We start from the raw sequence: 18,732 nt of genomic DNA, 5'->3' as shown, positions 1-18,732 counted from the left end.
TGGTAAACACTTGTTGGAGAGTGGAATGCCCCTCCCCCTCCCCCCCCCCCCTCTATCACCACAGTTTTGGAGTGACACTGACCTGTAACATAGCCTGAGGTCTAGAATATGCATTGTGAGGCTGTTGATATGAAAGTGGGAAGTACAGATCTTCCAGTTAAATCAGGAATAGTTTAAGTGCAGTACTTGAAAGTAACACAGGAAAAGCTTACTTGTGTAGGTGGTTTTAGTGTCGGCAAAAAGTTCTTGTGTGTGAAGTTGCCATGTAGAACACCAGGTGTAAAACTTTTCTCCCGAGTCTTGAACTGTGTCGGAACAAAAGTGAGGCATTCATATGACTCAATACTACTGTTTTCGTTTCATTACAGCTGTATATCCAGATTTCTGAGTTCTGCTGTGTTAACATTGCAAAGTCCTGTAGGCAAGTGGAGTATTAACCAAAACTGTCATACTGAAAGCAGAATCAAACACATTTTTTAGGTTACTTGTCTCTAAATGATATTTTCAGGAGAAAAAGGCAATGTTGCTTCTTATTAATATAATACATTCAGAGTCACAGCTGTGTTTGACCAACTATAACTGGTGCTGAATGTGCATGTCATCATATAATATGCACACACAGCACATCAATCTCATCTTCGGCAGTACCTCGCTATGAATACCGCCCTTCGATTTGTGTTTTCGTGCACTAATCGAAGAGTTAGGATTGCAGGTGCCAGCCGGCCAACCAGCCAGCAGTGGTCCAACCGAGCAGCAGCGGTCCAGCCAAGCAGCAGCAGCGGTAGCAGCGGTCCAGTCAGCAGCAGCGGTCCATCCAGCCAGCAGCAGTGGCCCTGGCCCCGCCTGGCCCTTCTCCTCCTTCCCTCCCTCTTACTACAAATACCTCCTCTCTCGTCCTGATCCTTACCTCCTCCAGGCCCGGAACCTCTCCCTCCTTCTCTGCCAACAATTTCCTGGAGCCCCCATCTCCCTCCTCACTCCCAGAAGAGACAGTTCCCATCTCCTCCCCCAGCCCCACCCTCCATACTGACATCCTCTCCCGCATCCCCATCACCCGGTTTGGCCCCAACGCCTCCCTCACCCCCGCTCCTTCCACGACTCCTACCTGCCAACCTGCCAACTCCACCTCCGCGTCACCTGCCGACCCTCACCGCCCTGATCACTAGGATTAGTCCGACGAACACGGAGGAGGAGGTGTTGGCGGATGGAGCTCAAGGCGCATCCCTCGCTGGAGGAGCAGGCGGTCCGCTGCAGTTTCAACTCCGCCGTTCCCACTCGCCTTATGCGGGTTTTCTCAGAGGACGCTCCCTCCATTGACCATCTCCTGAGGAAGGATGCCCTCCTCTTCAACCAGCGTTACAAGGTCGACCCCTCCCGTTCCCCTCCGCAATTCCTCCGTGGCCAGAGGTGCTACAATGCACACACAACAACTGAGTGCCGATAGGCCCCCACATGTCCGCATTGTAAGCAAGCGCACTTTCTCCGGCAGTGCCCTAACCTTCAGTCCCCTCCCTCCTGTAATACCTGCAATCTCCCGCATCCCACCTACTCCCAAAAATGTAAAGCCCGACCCCCTCCGACAACTCCTGAACACACCGTCCCTGTCCGTCCTCTGGACGCCCCCACCCCTCCTGGAAATTACCTACGTCCCCCCCCCCCGCTCCCCACCCCACGCTGAGGACATCATCAGGTTCCTCACCATTGTTATACAAAACGTCCACCCTTTCCAGCGCCCTCACACCTTCCAACAGATCTCCCTCACCATCCGTTCCGTCTTCCACCTAAAAAGTATGCCACCTACTCCCACAACCAGGCCCATTTCACCTTCTCCCGTCTCGACACCCTCGTCTAAATCCCTGTCATGGCGCGACAGCACTGTATCCTGTTCATCAACATCCGTTCCCTGCTCAAGGTTCTTCATCTGCCAGTACCTACTGCAACCTACATCCTTCTGAATCTGCTTGGTGTATTCATCTCTTGGTCTCCCTCTACGATTTTTACACTCCACGCCGCCCTCCAATACTAAATTGGTGATCCCTTGATGCCTCAGAACATGTCCTACCAACCGATCCCTTCTTCTAGTAAAGTTGTGCCACAAACTTCTCTTCTCCCCAATCCTATTCAACACCTCCTCATTAGTTATGTGATCTACCCATCTAATCTTCAGCATTCTTCTGTAGCACCACATTTCGAAAGCTTCTATTCTCTTCTTGTTTAAGCTATTTATCGTCCATGTTTCACTTCCATACATGGCTACACTCCATACAAATACTTTCGGAAACGACTTCCTGACACTTAAATCTATACTCGATGTTAACAAATTTCTCTTCTTCAGAAATGCTTTCCTTGCCATTGCCAGTCCACATTTTATATCCTCTCTACTTCGACCCTCATCAGTTATTTTGCCCCCCAAATAGCAAAACTCCTTTACTACTTTAAGTGTCTGATTTCCTAATCTAATACCCTCAACATCACCCAGCTTAAGTCGACTACATTCCATTATCCTCGTTTTGCTTTTGTTGATGTTCGTCTTATATCCTCCTTTCAAGACACTGTCCATTCCGCTCAATTGCTCTTCCAAATCCTTTGCTGTCTCTGCCAGAATTACAATGTCATTGGCGAACCTCACCGTTTTTAATTCTTCTCCATGGATTTTAATACCTACTCCGAATTTTTCTTTTGTTTCCTTCACTGCTTGCTCAATATACAGATTGAATAACATCGGGGATAGGCTGCAACCCTGCCTCACTCCCTTCCCAACCACTGCTTGCCTTTCATGGCCCTCAACTCTTATAACTGACATTTGGTTTCTGTACAAATTGTAAATAGCCTTTCGCTCCCTGTATTTTACCCTTGCCACTTTTAGAATTTGAAAGAGAGTATTCCAGTCAACATTGTCAAAAGCTTTTTCTAAGTCTACAAATGCTAGGTTTGCCTTTCCTTAGTCTAGCTTCTAAAATAAACCGTAGGGTCAGTATTGCCTCATGTGTTCCAATATTACTACGGAATCCAAACTGATCCCCCCCAAGGTCGGCTTCTACTAGATCCTTCTATAGCACCACATCTCAGCACTTCAATTCCCTCCTTTTACTGGTTTCTCTACATCCCACGGAATGTTACTGACGTAATGTAATGGCACCTCTGAACATAGCCTAGTCCACCTATGGCGCCTTTTGTTCCCAGAGCCAGGGTGTGGAGCTGGGTAAGCTCGCTGTCTACCACGCGCTGACGCGCGAGGGCCAGGCGACGCACATCGTAGGGGCCAACTGCAGGGAGGTGCTGCACTTGAACCTGAGGACACTGCGAGAGGGGCAGGTGCTGGAGCACGTCAGGGACAGGTGAGGTGGGGGTTCGGCCCGAGACCGAGCTTCTGGTACTTGGTAAATTACACTGCTGGCTAGTAAAATTCCAACACCATACACACTGAAGAGCCAAAGAAACTGGTACACCTGCCTAATATCCTGTAGGGCCCCCGCGAGCACACGGAACTGCCGCAGTATAACGTGGCATGCACTCGAGTAATGTCTGAAGTACACTACTGGCCATTAAAATTGCTACACCAAGAAGAAATGCAGATGATAAACGGGTATTCACTGGACAAATATATTATACTAGAACTGACATGTGATTACGTTCTCACGCAATTTGGGTGCATACATCCTGAGAAATTAGTACCCAGAACAACCACCTCTGGCCATAATAACGGCCTTGATACGCCTGCGCATTGAGTCAAACAAAGCTCGGGGGGCGTGTACAGGTACGGCTGCCCTTGCAGCTTCAACACGATACCACAGTTCATCGAGAGTAGGGACTAGTGTATTATGACGAGCCAGTTGCTCGGCTACCATTGACCAGACGTTTTCAGTTGGTGAGAGATCTGGAGAATGTGCTGGCCAGGGCAGCAGTCGAGCATTTTCTGTATCCAGAAAGGCCCGCACAGGACTTGCAACGTGCGGTCGTGCATTATCCTGCTGAAATGTAGGGCTTCGCAGGGATGGAATGGAGGGTAGAGCCGTGGGTCGTAACACATCTGAAATGTAACGTCCACAGTTCAAAGTGCCGTCAATGCGAACAAGAGGTGACCCATGCCACCCTGTACCATCACGCCAGTATAGCGATGACGAATACACGCTTCCAATGTGCGTTCATCGCGATATCGCCAAACACGGATGCGACCATCGTGATGCTGTAAACAGAACCTGGAATCATCCGAAAAAATGACGTTTTGCCATTCGTGCACCCTGGTTCGTCGTCGAGTACACCATCGCCAGCGCTCCTGTCTGTGATGCAGCGTCAAGAGTAACCACAGCCATGGTCTCCGAGCTGAGAGTCCGTGCTGCTACAAACGTCGTCGAACTGTTCGCGCAGATAGTTGGTGTCTTGCAAACGTCTCCATCTGTTGACTCAGGGATCGAGACGTGGCTGCACGATCCGTTACAGCCATGTGGATAAGATGCCTGTCATCTCGGCTGCTAGTGATACGAGGCCATTGGGATCCAGCTCGGCGTTCTGTATTACCCTCCTGAACCCACCGAATCCTTATTCTGCTAACAGTCATTGGATCTCGACCAACGCGAGCAGGAATGTCGCGATACGATAAACCGCAATCGCGATGGGCTACAATCTGACCTTTATCAAAGTCGGAAGCTTGATGGTACGCATTTCTCCTCCTTACATGAGGCATCACAACAACGTTTCACCAGGCAACGCCGGTCAACTGCTGTTTGTGTATGAGAAATCGGTTGGAAACTTTCCTCATGTCAGCACGTTGTAGGTGTCGCCACCGGTGCCAGCCTTGCGTGAATGCTCTGGAAAGCTAATCATTTGCATATCACAGCATCTTCTTCCTGTCGGTTAAATTTCGCGCCTGTAGCGCGTCATCTTCGTGGTGTAGCAATTTTAATGGCCAGTAGTGTAGTTCTGGAGGGAATTGACACCAGGGCTGTCCATAAATCCGTGAGATTACGAGGGCGCGGAGGTCTCTTCTGAACAGCATGTTGCAAGGCATCCCAGATATGCTCATTAATGTTCATGTCTGGGGTGTTTGGTGGACAGCGGAAGTGTTTAAAGTCAGAAGAGTGTTCCTGGAGCGATTCTGTAGCAATTCTGGAAGTATAGGGAGTCGCATTGTCGTTTTAGAACTGCCCAAGTCTGTCGGAATGCACAGTGGACATGAGTAGATGCAGGTAATCAGACAGGATGCTTACATACGTGTCACCTGTTCAAATGGTTCAAATGGCTCTGAGCACTGTGGGACTTAACATGTGAGGTCACCAGTTCCCTAGAACTTAGAACTACTTAAACCTAACTAACCTAAGGACATCACACATCCATGCCCGAGGCAGGATTCGAACCTGCGACTGTAGCGTTCGGGCGGTTCCAGACTGAAGTGCCTAGAACCGCACCGGCCGGCGTGTCACCTGTCATAGTCGTATCTAGACGTATCAGGGGTTCCACATCACTCCAACTGCACACACCCCACACCATTACAGAGCCTCCACCAGCTTGAACAGTCCCCTGCTGACACGCAGGATCCATGGATTCATGAGGTTGTCTCCATACCAGTACGTGCCCATCCATTCAATACAATGTGAAAGGAGACTCGTGCGATAACACAACTTGTTTCCAGTCACCAACAGTCCAATGTCGTTTAGCACGGGCCAGGGCGAGGCAAAAAGCTTTGTGCCGCGGAGTCATCAACGGTACACGAGTGCCCCTTCGGCTCCGGAAGCCCATATCGATGATGTTTCGTTGAATGGTTTGCATGCTGACACTTGTTGATGGCGCAGCATTGAAATCTGCAGCAATTTGCGGAAACGTTGCACTCCTGTCACATTGAACGACTCTCTTGAGTCGTCGTTGGTCCCGTTCTTGCAGGATCTTTTTCCGGCCGCAGCGATGTCAGAGATTTGATGTTTTACCGGATTCCTGACATTCACGGTACATTCGTGATGTGGTTGTACGGCAAAATCCCCACTTCATCCTTATCTCGGAGACACTGCGTCCCTTCGCTCGTGCGCCGACTATAAGAGCTCGTTCAAATTCACTTAAATCTCGATAACCTGCCATTGTATCAGAAATAACCGATCTAACAACGGCGTCAGACACTTTTTGTCTTATATAGGCGTTACTGGCATCAACGCCATATTATGCCTGTTTAAATATTTCTGTATTTGAATACGCATGCCTATAGCAGTTTCTTCGGCTCTTCAGCGTATTTGGGACATTACTGTATCCAAACACTATTGAATACCTCAAAAAAAAAAAAAAAAAAAAAAAAAGATTTGTTAACACACAGCGTACATTCACAACACGACTGGCTCTTTATTCACTCAAAGTAAGGAGTGCTACAGACTGTGGATGTCAAGGTGACTCCATATTGCTGTATTTCCACAAGGCTTTTAACACGGTTCCTCACAAGCAGCTTCTATTCAAATTGCTTTCATTGTTTAAGTTGCGGAGCCCGATTCGTGATTTCTTGTCAGAAACTAGTCTGTAGTAACCGACGGAAAACCATCGAGTGAAACAGAAGTGATACCTGGCGTTCCAAAAAAAAGTGTTATAGGCCTTCTGCTGCTCCTAATGTACATAAGCGATTTAGGTGACAATCTGCGCAGCTCTCTTACATTGTTTGTACATCATGCTGTTCATGAAACGGTGCATGTTGCAAAGTCCTACTGCAGTTCCATGTTAGTGGCGTGTGTCTGCAATTCAGCGGATTTTTCCTATTTCCATCGTTGACTACTGATGCAACATGAGTAACTTAATAGTATTTAGGTACAGATATTTCGAAGAGCGAGCAGTTGTATATGTTTACTAAGTATAGAGCTCCTGTATCAGCATACCCTGAAAGGAACCCGACTGGTATACTATCTGGACAGGTGAACCTGACTTTGTTAAGTGATTTAAACTGCTTTTTTACACCGAGGATATATACTTCCATCTTACTCAACTTGGCAGCTATTTTTGATTCGATTTCTGGAGTATTTACTTCGTGTTCTTCGGTGAAGAAATTTCGAAAAGCCGTGTCTAGTATCTCCGTTTAAGTATCACTATCATCGGTAATAGTACCACCGCTGTCGCAAAGTGTATGTATTGGCTGTGTGCTGCTTCTGGTGAACTTTACATATCTCTTTGGGTTTACTGCCAGATCTCGAGACAGTTTCGTTGCGGAAACTATTAAAAGCATCTGGCGTTGAAGTGGGCTTCGGTAAAACATCGCCAGTCGTGGAGATTTTGCGTCCTTTTCAATCTGGCATGCTTTTTTAGTTGCTAGCACAAGTGTTCTGACCTTTTTTGTGTATTGTACCGTCTCTTATTAATTCATTTGGTACTATCTCTCAGCTGACACCTGCTTAACTACATTATGCAAAAAATGTGTACAAATAAAAAGTGCGAGTTTGAACAAAAATATAAACCTCTTAGCTTTCGTTATTTTATACAACGATCTACTTTCTTTGTGAACTGTCATAGTCTTCTCCTGCGACCCTTTCTCTAAATGATCCGCTGGACATTAGTCTTGCAAAAATTAACTTCCTTTGTATGCCTTTTCACATTAATTTATTTTATCTATCAGTGCTGCAAATGTTGTGCTTAATGCATTGGTGACTCTTTTCCAGTTCTCACATCAATTACTGCCATTTGATAAGAACTCTCACTATGAACTGCTGCTTTACAACTTCACGTCTGCCAAAGTTGACCACACGACAAAGTAAAGGGTGTATCAAAAAGAATCATCCAACTTGGTATGTCTGTATTTCTGGCACTAACAAACATACACTATGAATTTTGTTTTTTGCTGAACAGGAAACTCAAAAAGTTGTTTTCATAGCTTTTCAAAGGTGTTTACTGTGACCTCCTTGAGATGCACAGCATGTGTCAATATGGTACTGAAATTGTTCCCACACTGCAGCGAGCATGTCTTGAGTAATAGCTTCCACAGCTGTTGTTATGCTATATCTCAGTTCATTCATTGTTGTTGGTAACTGTGGCAGATAATCAGAACCTTTTATAAACTTCCACAAGAAATAAGGATATACAGTCATATCTGGCGACATTGGAGGCCAGTAATGTAAGGCTAAATCATTTCCTCCAATGCGACCGATCCATCGTTCAGTAATCTTTTGATTTAAAAATTCCCGCACTTCCAGATCCCAGTGTGGCGGTGCCCCATCCTGTTGGTAAATGAAGTCGTTCGAATCAGTCTCCACAACTACCCAACTGTGTGAAAAGAAATTTCTCACGCATTTCGAAATATGTGCTTCCTGTAACAGCGTTCTCAGCAAAGAAAAATGGACCATACACCTTTCCCCATGAAAATGCCCAAAACACATAAAATTTTGGAGAGTCCTTCTCATGTTGTTCAAATTCATGTGGTTGTTCCATACCCCATATTCTCACATTATGACGGTTTACCTTTCCATTTAAATGAAATATTGCCTCTTCATTAAACACTAAGCATGGAAGGAAACTGTCATCCTCCATCTTCCCAAGAACTAAATTACAGAACTCCACATGTTGTCGTTTGTCACCTTCACGAAGAGAAAGCAGCAGCTGAATTTTCTACGGTTTCACGTGTAAACGTCGACGCAACACACGCCAGACGGACATCGGAGTCATGTTGAGCTCCCAAGCTGCACAGCGAACGGATTGCTGCGGACTCCTTGTGAAACTACAGTGGATACATTCGACGCCTGTGTCAGACACTCGAGGACGGCCCAGCCATTTGCCTTTACACAAACAGCCTTGTTTTCCCGGAATTATTCATTTCATTGTCTAATGCTCTGTGCTGTAGGAGGATCCACGCCATAGCTAGTACGAAAATCGTGCTGAACAGTTGTTACTGGCCTGCACTGTGCAAAACGTAGAACACATAACGCTTTCTGTTGTCGGGACACCATTTTTATTAAAACTAAACGGGGCGCACAGTGCTGCTACCTAGCGGGAACCGTGTAAAACTCGAGAGTTTGCCCGTTCCAAATGTATGATGTTCACCTGTATATCTCAAATAACATAACAGTTATGATTCTTTTTTTTTTTTTTTTAAATCGAATGGTTCTATTTGATAGACGCTGTAATTGAGTGATTTAGCAACTGATTAACTGTTGCATTTACAGACTTTTTGATTTTCCGAAAATGTGATACATCATATTTTATTTATTGTACCCACTTTGTGAGTGTCTTTCAGTAATTAAACAGACAAATTCTTGTACAACGAAAATGCAGGCGATCATCATAGGCCGCACCACGCTCTCCTTCTGTCTCCATGATTTCTACCTCACTATTTATGGTCATCCCATCCAGCTCACTCCTACCCTCAAATACCTTGGCCTCACCCTCGACCGCCACCTCACCTGGACTCCCCATCTCCTTACCATCCTAAACAAAGCTCGCAACAGACTCCGCCTCCTGAAACTCCTGTCCGGCAGGACGTGGGGTCTGCATCCTTCCACCATCCTTCACACCTACAAATCCTTGATCCGCCCCATCCTCTGTTATGCCAGTGTAGCTTGGATTTCCACCCCTCCCCGGTTCTATAAAGCCCTCCAAATCCTTGAAAGCCATACCCTCCGCCTCGCCTTCCACGGCCACCTTCCGTCCCCCACACACATCCTCTACGACCTCATCCCCTTCACCCACCTTCTCCTTTTCCTTGAACACATCCGCACACTCTATATTGTTCGCCACCTTGATCCCCCTCACCCCCTGGTGTCTCCCTTCCTCTCCACCACCGACCCACTGCCGCGCCTTTACCGCTGTGTCCCACCCTCTCTCCGTCTCCACACCCTCTCTCCATCTCCACACCCTCCGCCTCCTTTCCCAACGCAACTTCCACCATCTACCCCCTCCCAGATGATGAACTTCGCCCTGACGTCTACCCTTCCTATCAACTCTAACCCCACCTTCCTCCTGCCTCCTCCTCAGTGCTCCCTCTCCCTTCTCCTGAGTGGCTTTCCCCTCCTCCTCCCCCTCCCTCTCCTGTGCTCCCCTTCAGTGTCTCTGCAATCCCCCCTGCCTTGTCTTCCCTCTTCGTCTGCCCCACCAGTTTCCTGCCTCTTGGTGTATGGTGTACCTGCTGATGCCCCGCCTCCTTCCTTCCTGCCGCCTCCCCTGCTGCACCATGCTCTCCCCTCCTTTCCCATCCTATCCGGCCTCTCCCTCGGCAGGTCCCACCTGGCACTTTTATGCTTCACTGTGTTTGCTCCAAGTGGGTTTAAAGTGTGTTGTTCTGGAGTGTTTTCAATACTTCTAACCTGTGCATGTGCCTTCAGTGTCTTTTTGTGTTTTAAGAATCCCCAACTATGTTTTTTTAAACTTTATTTCGACTTTTTTAATTGTCCCCCATGAATGTCTCTACTTCAGTGTATTTTTACCTCCATTATCTCCGCTTACTCTGTTTTATACACCCATTTTTTATCGTCTTATATATAACATTTTATTCTTGTATTAGTTGTCATGTCACTTGGCTGAAGAGTGGCGGATTGTGCCGCTGACAGCCCTCCCTGAACATATGGGGCAGGGGAATGAAATCACAATAAAGAAAAAAAACAAACAATTTTTTCTTTACCTCTTCATAGCCATTGGGCACGATACTGCGCCAAGGTTCTTTCATCGAGCCAAACACAAAAATCCGAAGGAACAACTTCAGGGATGTAAGTAGGATGATGTAGGAGCTACAACCTGATCTGCTACAGCCTTCCAGCCACAGTTGGCCCGTACGACTTTGAGCGTTGTCCTGTAGAAGAAGCAGGACACCTTTCCTTTGCAGGCCTGGACATTTCCTCTCTTCATCACGGGCTTGACTTTTTTCTCAGTTGCAGCTCAGTATGAAAGGCTGTTGATGATGTGTTCATAAAAGAATCCCAGATAACTGGAATGGGTTCACTCCAAAAGATGATCAACACGAAACATGATGTTATCAGCCAATGGCTGCATTTGTAATTCAGGGTGTTTAGATTGCATGCTTTGACGGTTACCTCGTGGCTTAAAATGATGTATCCAGTTTTTGTAGCAGGTGAAACTTCTGTTCAATAGTGCCATCACCTTCGCTACTGCTAAGGATTTCTGAACTCGTCTCAGAGGCAAAGTGTGTGTCCCTTGTGATCAACGGTAAGCTCTCTGGGAACCCACCATGCAAAATATATAAATAATGTCATGTGACTAGGGCCTCCCGTCGGGTAGATCATTCGCTGGGTGCAAGTCTTTCTATTTGACGCCACTTTAGCGACTTGCGTGTCGATGGGAATGAAATGATGATGATTAAGACAACACAACACCCAGTCCCTGAGCGGAGAAAATCTCTGAGCCAACCAGGAATCGAACCCGGGCCCTTAGGACTGACATTGTGTCGCGCTGAGCACTCAGCTACCAGGGGTGGACTGTGGTGCAGTGAGCTGTGCCGACACTAACTCGCGTTTTTCAGCTGATTGTTTAACTGTGAGTTGTCGGTCATCTTGGATAAGTGGATCAGTCAGTAAGAGCTGGCAGTTCTGAGTCAGACACTGGTATCACACGCCCTGAGCTGTGGACATGGTTGCACGTTCGAGACCTCTTTTGAATTTTCCCACCCACGCGCAAATACTCGGAGGGTTCAAACAACTACTGCCGTACTGTTTGTTCATCCGAGAGCATATTTCCGTTGGCTGTACAAATTTTTGAGATGTAGAGCTTTTTGTAACAGTGTGTTTCACTGGTATAGATTATATTTACAATTTACAAGAAACGTTCAGATTACTTCTTGTTTAGTATCAGAAATTCACCATCTGTTTCTAGTGAATCGATCTCAAAAACTTCATTTCAAATGTACTGAAATCTGTTGTTCATATTTGAATCACTATACAAACACTTTCATGTAAACTACATACATAAATATTATTGGTAAAAATAGTGCTTCAAAATATCTGTAACTCTAATGTGGAAAACTCTTCGGAACAGGTACAGAATTTATGACAATTATTTTGAATAGCAAGATGAAGAAAATGTGTTACTGAGTTTATAGTAATAAAGAGACTCGTAACAGTGTTGATAGATTTGTGGTGATATCGCTAGCCTTTACCACTACTGTGCTTTACTAATAAATGTTTGTGTGAATAGTCAATTTGGTGTTTAGCCAACTCAGTTCATTTTAAACTTAAAACAATGTTTACACATCTCTATGACAACAAATTTGACTGCCAGTTCTTCACTCTTAGATTTTGCTTAGCTTTTTTATGTCAGATTTAATCCTTATATCTTCCTGATAAATGCCTATGAACTGTTGGAAATGAGGAAATAGTAAACTGTAACAAATATTAAAGTCATGCTTTTTATGTACCAATATTATATATATTGCTTAACTATAGTTTGGATTACTTTTTTCTGAAATGAATGAAAATAAATTATTTCTAGAAAGGTGAATCTACTCTAAGTCTTTTATTTAAAATAAAGTTGATCTTTGGTTGTGTATAACTTTCCTATCTAGCTGCAACGATTAAGTTCAGTATAAAAAAGAATTACCCTCACAACATGACCAACAAGAATCTTTTAAGTATATTAATGATCAGTGAAATATCAAATATTTTATTTCCATTGACTTTAACTGATTTAAGAATGACTGCCAAGCAATGTAGTATTGAAACTAATTTTTAAAATCTTTCGTTTTTATTTTACACACAGCGCTTTTCTCATACAGAATTACAGTGCAAAAAAATCTTCTCGTGCATTAATGTATTCTTTATAGTTCTAATAATGTAAAACAAAAATGCTGTGGCATTTGTTTTTTAAATGATGAAAGATATAGGTACAAAAAATACAGTCATTAAGGTTACCAAGACAAAAATATTGACTACAGCCTTGAAAGAAATATTGCCACAACCATAGGCTGTTAAACTTTATGCATTTCTCCACAGAACTAATACATCCTGCTGCAACGACTACAGCAATATTTATGGTGATGCAATGCTAAAAACAAACGAATATTGATCATATCGTAGTCTACAAGTGTGTAATACATTAGACATTAATAATAAGGAATGATAGTTAATTCTCACTGTATTTAGACGTAGACAGATGAATAGTATTCTTAGGGACACATTTAATAAAAGCAAACGAGGAATGACCTCTTACCTGATACACCATTTTTATCAGTTTGAGGTGGCATTTTTTCATCTTGTTTATGAGCTGCGATGAAGAAATGTTGATATGTTGTGTATTAACTGAAATTCTTTACTCAAACTTTGCAATTTAAGGCACACTGGTAACAATTGTATGTTCTAACCCTAAAATGTATAGTTCCCTGATATAACCACAGTTTTTGCCCAATGCATCCTGCAACCACCACACAGAAAGAATTCAGAGCTATGATTAATAGAGATTTGATTAAATACAAGGAATGCAGCCTGTGAAATAACTGGTAAGTTCTCTTTTGTTGGACTTTGCTTCTTTGGCGTTAGCAGCTCATATTTTCCGATTTTATAACTTTTTCTGTACTAAATTATTATTTTTTATTTTATAATGAAATTAGATCCACAAAATGTCTTCGATCAAACAGTCTTTTCTTTCACAATTCATGAATATCACAGCCATTGATTATAATACACAGATAAAGTCATTGTATGAGTCAGACACCTTCTCTTAAACAAAAACTAATAGATCAACATGTTAAAAGTGCATTATAATAATACTTGCTACGAGACCACAGAAAAACTGAAGTAGAAGCATAAAACTTACAGTTTTCATAGAGCTAATTTCATAGATTTGGTTTGACTGGAAGTTAAATTCAAACATGGCAGGAAATCCTTATTTCTAATATTGTGAGACAATTATATTTGAAATTTGTTGCAATGGTTCAGTATTTATTTACCATCCATTATCAATGCAATCTGCAATCAGTGAAATAAATTAACATATAGTCCACTTTTTCTTGTTAACAGTTGTCTGAAACATAAGGCTTTAGTGGATAAGAACAAAAGGTTTCACGCAATTAGCTAGGAGCATGTTACACTACCAAATCTGCCGAAAAATAGCATGTAACAAATTTTCATTGAAACTTGCTCATTGTATTACAATGATGAGAGGTAAACATTGGTACCAAGTCTCAAAGAATGCTTCTGAAATGTAATTATTTATATAAAGTGTGTGTTCCAGCATGTTTCTGGAATGCCTGGAGAAATTTCAGCATGTGAGAGACATGACTAAGGAGAGAACTGGTCTGGTAGTAAGATACTCCTAGCAATTGTGGTGGCACAAATCTGAAACACATAAAAATAATAAAAAACGAATATATTAGTCTCAATCCAAAGTATTCTGTAATTAAGCTGATTATTGACAGTCATGATGACATTTGACTAATAGGAGTTATGGTGAGAGTTGAGGGAGGGAAGGGGATGACATGTGTAATGTGGGCTGTTTGGGTGTGTGGAGCAATTTCCATACATCACACATCCTATCTGGAGATACACTGGGAGAACCAACCTCCTTGCATCTCTACATGAGGTGTGAAAGTGATGACATGGAAGATTATTGGAAATATTTGTACCACCTACCATGGATTCTGGGGTCGTTGGCTAATGCGTGACAGTCCTGATGACATTTCAGCCCTACTGATTGGGTGTGGAGAAGGAACAGGGTCACTTAAAAATATGTAACTGGGCAACAATGAATAATCAGCTAAAAGTTGGTTGTTGGAAGATCGTTCGGAATTTCATTTCTCACTTGTTACCATAGTTTCAAAGCGCCAGAAGGTAGTGTCCCATTTCTTTTTTACGAAATGAACACAAGTCGAGTTCTGCTGGTCGCAGTAGCTTCACAAACTGGGGGAAGCAGCAGAAGTGAAGCTTCAGGCATTGACGATCACGAAATTCTTCTAGATAAATTTAAGTATTGTGGTATGAATGGGACAGTGCACAAATGGTTTAATTCGTATGTAACTGGAATGGAGGAGGTTAAAATTAACAGTACAGATAGTCTTCAAAAATCAGCACAGTGCACTAGCTGGGGACGTATCAAGAATGGTGTCCCACAGGGTTCGGTCTTGGGTCCCTTATTGTTCTTAATATACATTAATGACTTGCAACTCTATATTCATGAAGATGAAAAGCTAGTTCTTTTGTTGATGATACAAATACAGTAATCACACCCAACAAACAAGAATCAGCTGAGGAAATTGTAAATAATGTCTATCAGAAAATTGTTAAATGTTTCTTTGCAAATGGACTCTCACTAAATTCTGAGGAAACACAGTTTATACAATTCTGTACGCTAAATGGCATAACATCATTGATAAATACAGACTGTGAACAGAAAAATGTTGCTAAGACAGAATATTCAAAATTTCTGGGTGTGTGCATTGATGAGATATTGAATTGGAAGAAACACATCGAAGATCTATTGAAACAGTTAGGTTCAGCTACTTATGCTATTAGGGTTATTGCAAATTTTGGTGATAAACATATCAGTAAATTAGCCTACTATGCCTATTTTCATTCACTGCTTTCATATGGCAGCATATTTTGTGGCAATTCCTCACTAAGAGAAAAAGTATTCATTGCACAAAAGCATGTAATCAGAATAATAGCTGGAGTCCACCCAAGATCACCTTGCAGACTTTTATTTAAGGAACTCGGGATATTCACAGTACCTTTGCAATACATATATTCATTTATGAAATTTGTCATTAAAAACACATCTCAGTCAAAAAATAACAGCAAAGTGCATAGCTACAACACTAGAAAAAAGGATTATCTTCACTATTCTGGATTAAATATCAGTTTGGCACAGAAAGGGATGAATTATGCTGTCATAAAAATCTTTGGTCATTTGCCAAATAGCATTGAAAGTCTTACAGGTAGCCAAACAACATTTAAAAGCAAATTAAAAGAATTTCTGAATGTAAAGTCCTTCTACTAAATAGATGAAGTTTTAGGTATGAAGTAGTAACTGTAAAAAAATTAATTAATTATTTTGTGTAAAGAAAATTTCTGTTAAAGTGACACTTTCCACATCATTACGAACTGTCGTGTTCATGATCTATGGAACAAGGATTAACGTATGTATGTACAACATGTGAGCAAAAGTATCCATACACTCCCAAAAATGTACGTTTTGTACGTTTTTCATATTAAGTGCAATGGGCTGCCACCTACTGCCAGGTACTCCATATCAGCGACCTCTGTAGTCATTAGACATCGTGAGAGAGCAGAATAGGGCGTTCCAAAGAACTCACGGACTTCGAACGTCGCCAGGTGATTGGGTGTGATTTATGTTGTATGTCTGTATGCGAGATTTCCACACTCCTAAACATCCCTAGATCCACAGTTTCTGATGTGATAGTGAAGTGGAAACGTGAAGGGACACGTACAGCACAAAAGAGTACAGGCAGACATCGTCTGTTGACTGACAGAGACCACCGACAGTTGCATAATACGCAGACATCTATCGAGACCATCACTCAGAAATTCCAAAGTGCATCAGGCTCCACTACAAGTACTACGGCAGTTAGGTGGGAAGTGAGAAAACTTGGATTTCATGGTCGAGCGGCTGCTCATAAGCCACACATCACGCCAGTAAATGCCAAACGACACCTCGCTTGGTTGAAGGAGATTAAACACTGCGCGATTTAACCGTGGAATAACGTTGTGGTGGAGTGACGAATCACGGTACACAATGTGGCGATCCGATGGCAGGGTGTGAGTATGGCAAATGCCCGGTGAACGTCATCTGGCAGTGTGTGTAGTGCCAACAGTAAAATTCGGAGGCAGTGGTGTTATGGTGTTTTCACGGAGGGGGCTTGCACCCCTTGTTGTTTCGCGTGGCACTATCACAGCACAGGCCTACATTGATGTTTTAAGCACCCTCTTGCTTCCCACTGCTGAAGAGCAATTCTGGGATGGCTATCGCATCTTTCAGCACGATCGAGCACCTGTTCGTTACGCACGGTCTGTGGCGGAGTGGTTACCTGACAACAACATTCCTGTAATGGACTGGCCTGCACAGAGTCCTGACCTGAATCCTACAGAACACCTTTGGGATGTTTTGGACGGGCAACTTTGTGCCATGCCTCAACTGATCGACATCCGATACCCTCCACAGTGCAGCACTGCGTGAAGAATGGGCTACCATTCCCCAATAAACCTTCTAGCACCTGACTGAACGTATGCCTGCGAGAGTGGCGTCTGTCATCAAGGCTTAAGGGTGGGCCAACATCATATTGAATTCCAGCATTACCGATCGAGGGCGCCACAAACTTGTAAGATATTTTCCGTCTGGTGTCTGGATATTTTTAATCACATAGTGTATGCATGACGACAACCGTAACGTGGACACGGGTCTCGATGAGCTGTGTGATGCGCACATCGATCCGGACTCGCGAGTCGGCGCATTGGCCTCTGGCTGGCTCCATAGCAGGGGCGGCCGCACCAGTTATGTGTGCAGAGGCACTAAACACCATCCGAACAGGCCTTGGAAGGCCCAACGATACCCATCGGTCTCCGTGTCATTCTCAGCCCACAGGCGTCACTGGATGCGGATATGGAGTGGCATGTGGTCAGCACACCGTTCTCCCGGCCGTATGTCAGTTCACGAGACCGGAGACGCTACTTCTCAGTCGAGTAGCTCCTCAGTTTGCCTCACAACGGCTGAGTGCACCCCGCTTGCCCACAGCACTGGGCAGACCGGATGGTCACCCATCTCAGTGTTAGCTGTGAACGCATTGCTAATTACGCATATAATTTTTTTTTCGTGATTTTCTTTAGATTTCTATTCTTTTTATTTTGTTCATATGGGCATTTCTAATTGTGATTATGCAACATTCTACTGTGGTTTTTAAATGTAAAGATGTAATTGTGATTATTTCGTTTGCCAATGGATAAATATGTTTCTTGCTATGTACCTGTGGTAAAGTTTGTAAAGTTCCCTTCTGGAATATTATTAATTGTGAAAAATGCAGTCAATAACATTTATAAAGATTTATGTAATTTACGATAACGATATAACATCTATAGACGGGGGACATCGATAGTGATATCGATAGTCGAAAGGTTGTTGTGTGGTAGAGGGGATGGTGGATGGTTTGTCTGTGAAGCGTGCGCGGAAAAATAGTACTGTATTTTATGAAAAGCATATGTAATTGTACGGACGGTGACACCGAACTATCAGATTGTTAATCCTCTTTACTACTGCGGTATGTAACGCCATCGCCAGCGAACTTTAATAGGAAATAAACCGAACTGTGAAAGTGCCGCTAACAATAATTTGTTGAGGCCGACACCAACAATGCTTTTATGCGAATGAACTTTGCTGGTATTGGTCCTGGGTAGTGGAACTGTTGTCTATCACATTCTATCAAGCCGCGAAACTGAAGACTTTAATTAACTGCGCAATACAAATGACTTTCAGTGACGTTGTCGAAGTTTGAAATGCGAGAACAGAGTGGACATTGTTTACGGTGTGCTTCACACACAAGAACAATTCAATGAACTGTGTATTTGTGGCTAAGACTATATGAATGTAACGAACTGTGTAATTACGGACGATAGCGTCACGGACAGTGCATAAAGTGTAAAAACGAGCGATGTCTACGTCATGTACTTTGAAAGAGAGGACTCGTATACTGGCGTCTTGTGGTTTGTTAATCACCACGGGGTTAATGATACAGCTGTGCCGGAACTTTATTTGCGTTTCGCCGGAGAAGCTTAACCAGCGGAACTGCTTCTATCCTGCTCTCATCCGACATCCTGCTGCCCAACGCAACGCTTC

General features: G+C 43.6%; 1 protein-coding gene across 1 annotated transcript in view; it reads left to right on the top strand.

The window, feature by feature from the left end:
* Nucleotides 1-18,732, top strand: part of LOC126426515 (uncharacterized) — a 167,917-nt gene that overhangs the window by 49,120 nt on the left and 100,065 nt on the right. Inside the window, exon 2 of the mRNA XM_050088420.1 lies at nt 3,184-3,338. Coding sequence (XP_049944377.1) covers nt 3,184-3,338 — 155 coding nt within the window. The remainder of the gene's footprint in view (nt 1-3,183; nt 3,339-18,732) is intronic.

Source organism: Schistocerca serialis, chromosome 11, assembly GCF_023864345.2.
Source record: "Schistocerca serialis cubense isolate TAMUIC-IGC-003099 chromosome 11, iqSchSeri2.2, whole genome shotgun sequence".
Classification (NCBI taxonomy): Eukaryota; Metazoa; Arthropoda; class Insecta; order Orthoptera; family Acrididae; genus Schistocerca; species Schistocerca serialis.
Note: the sequence above shows the minus strand (reverse complement) of the source record. Positions and strands in the feature narration are given on the sequence as shown.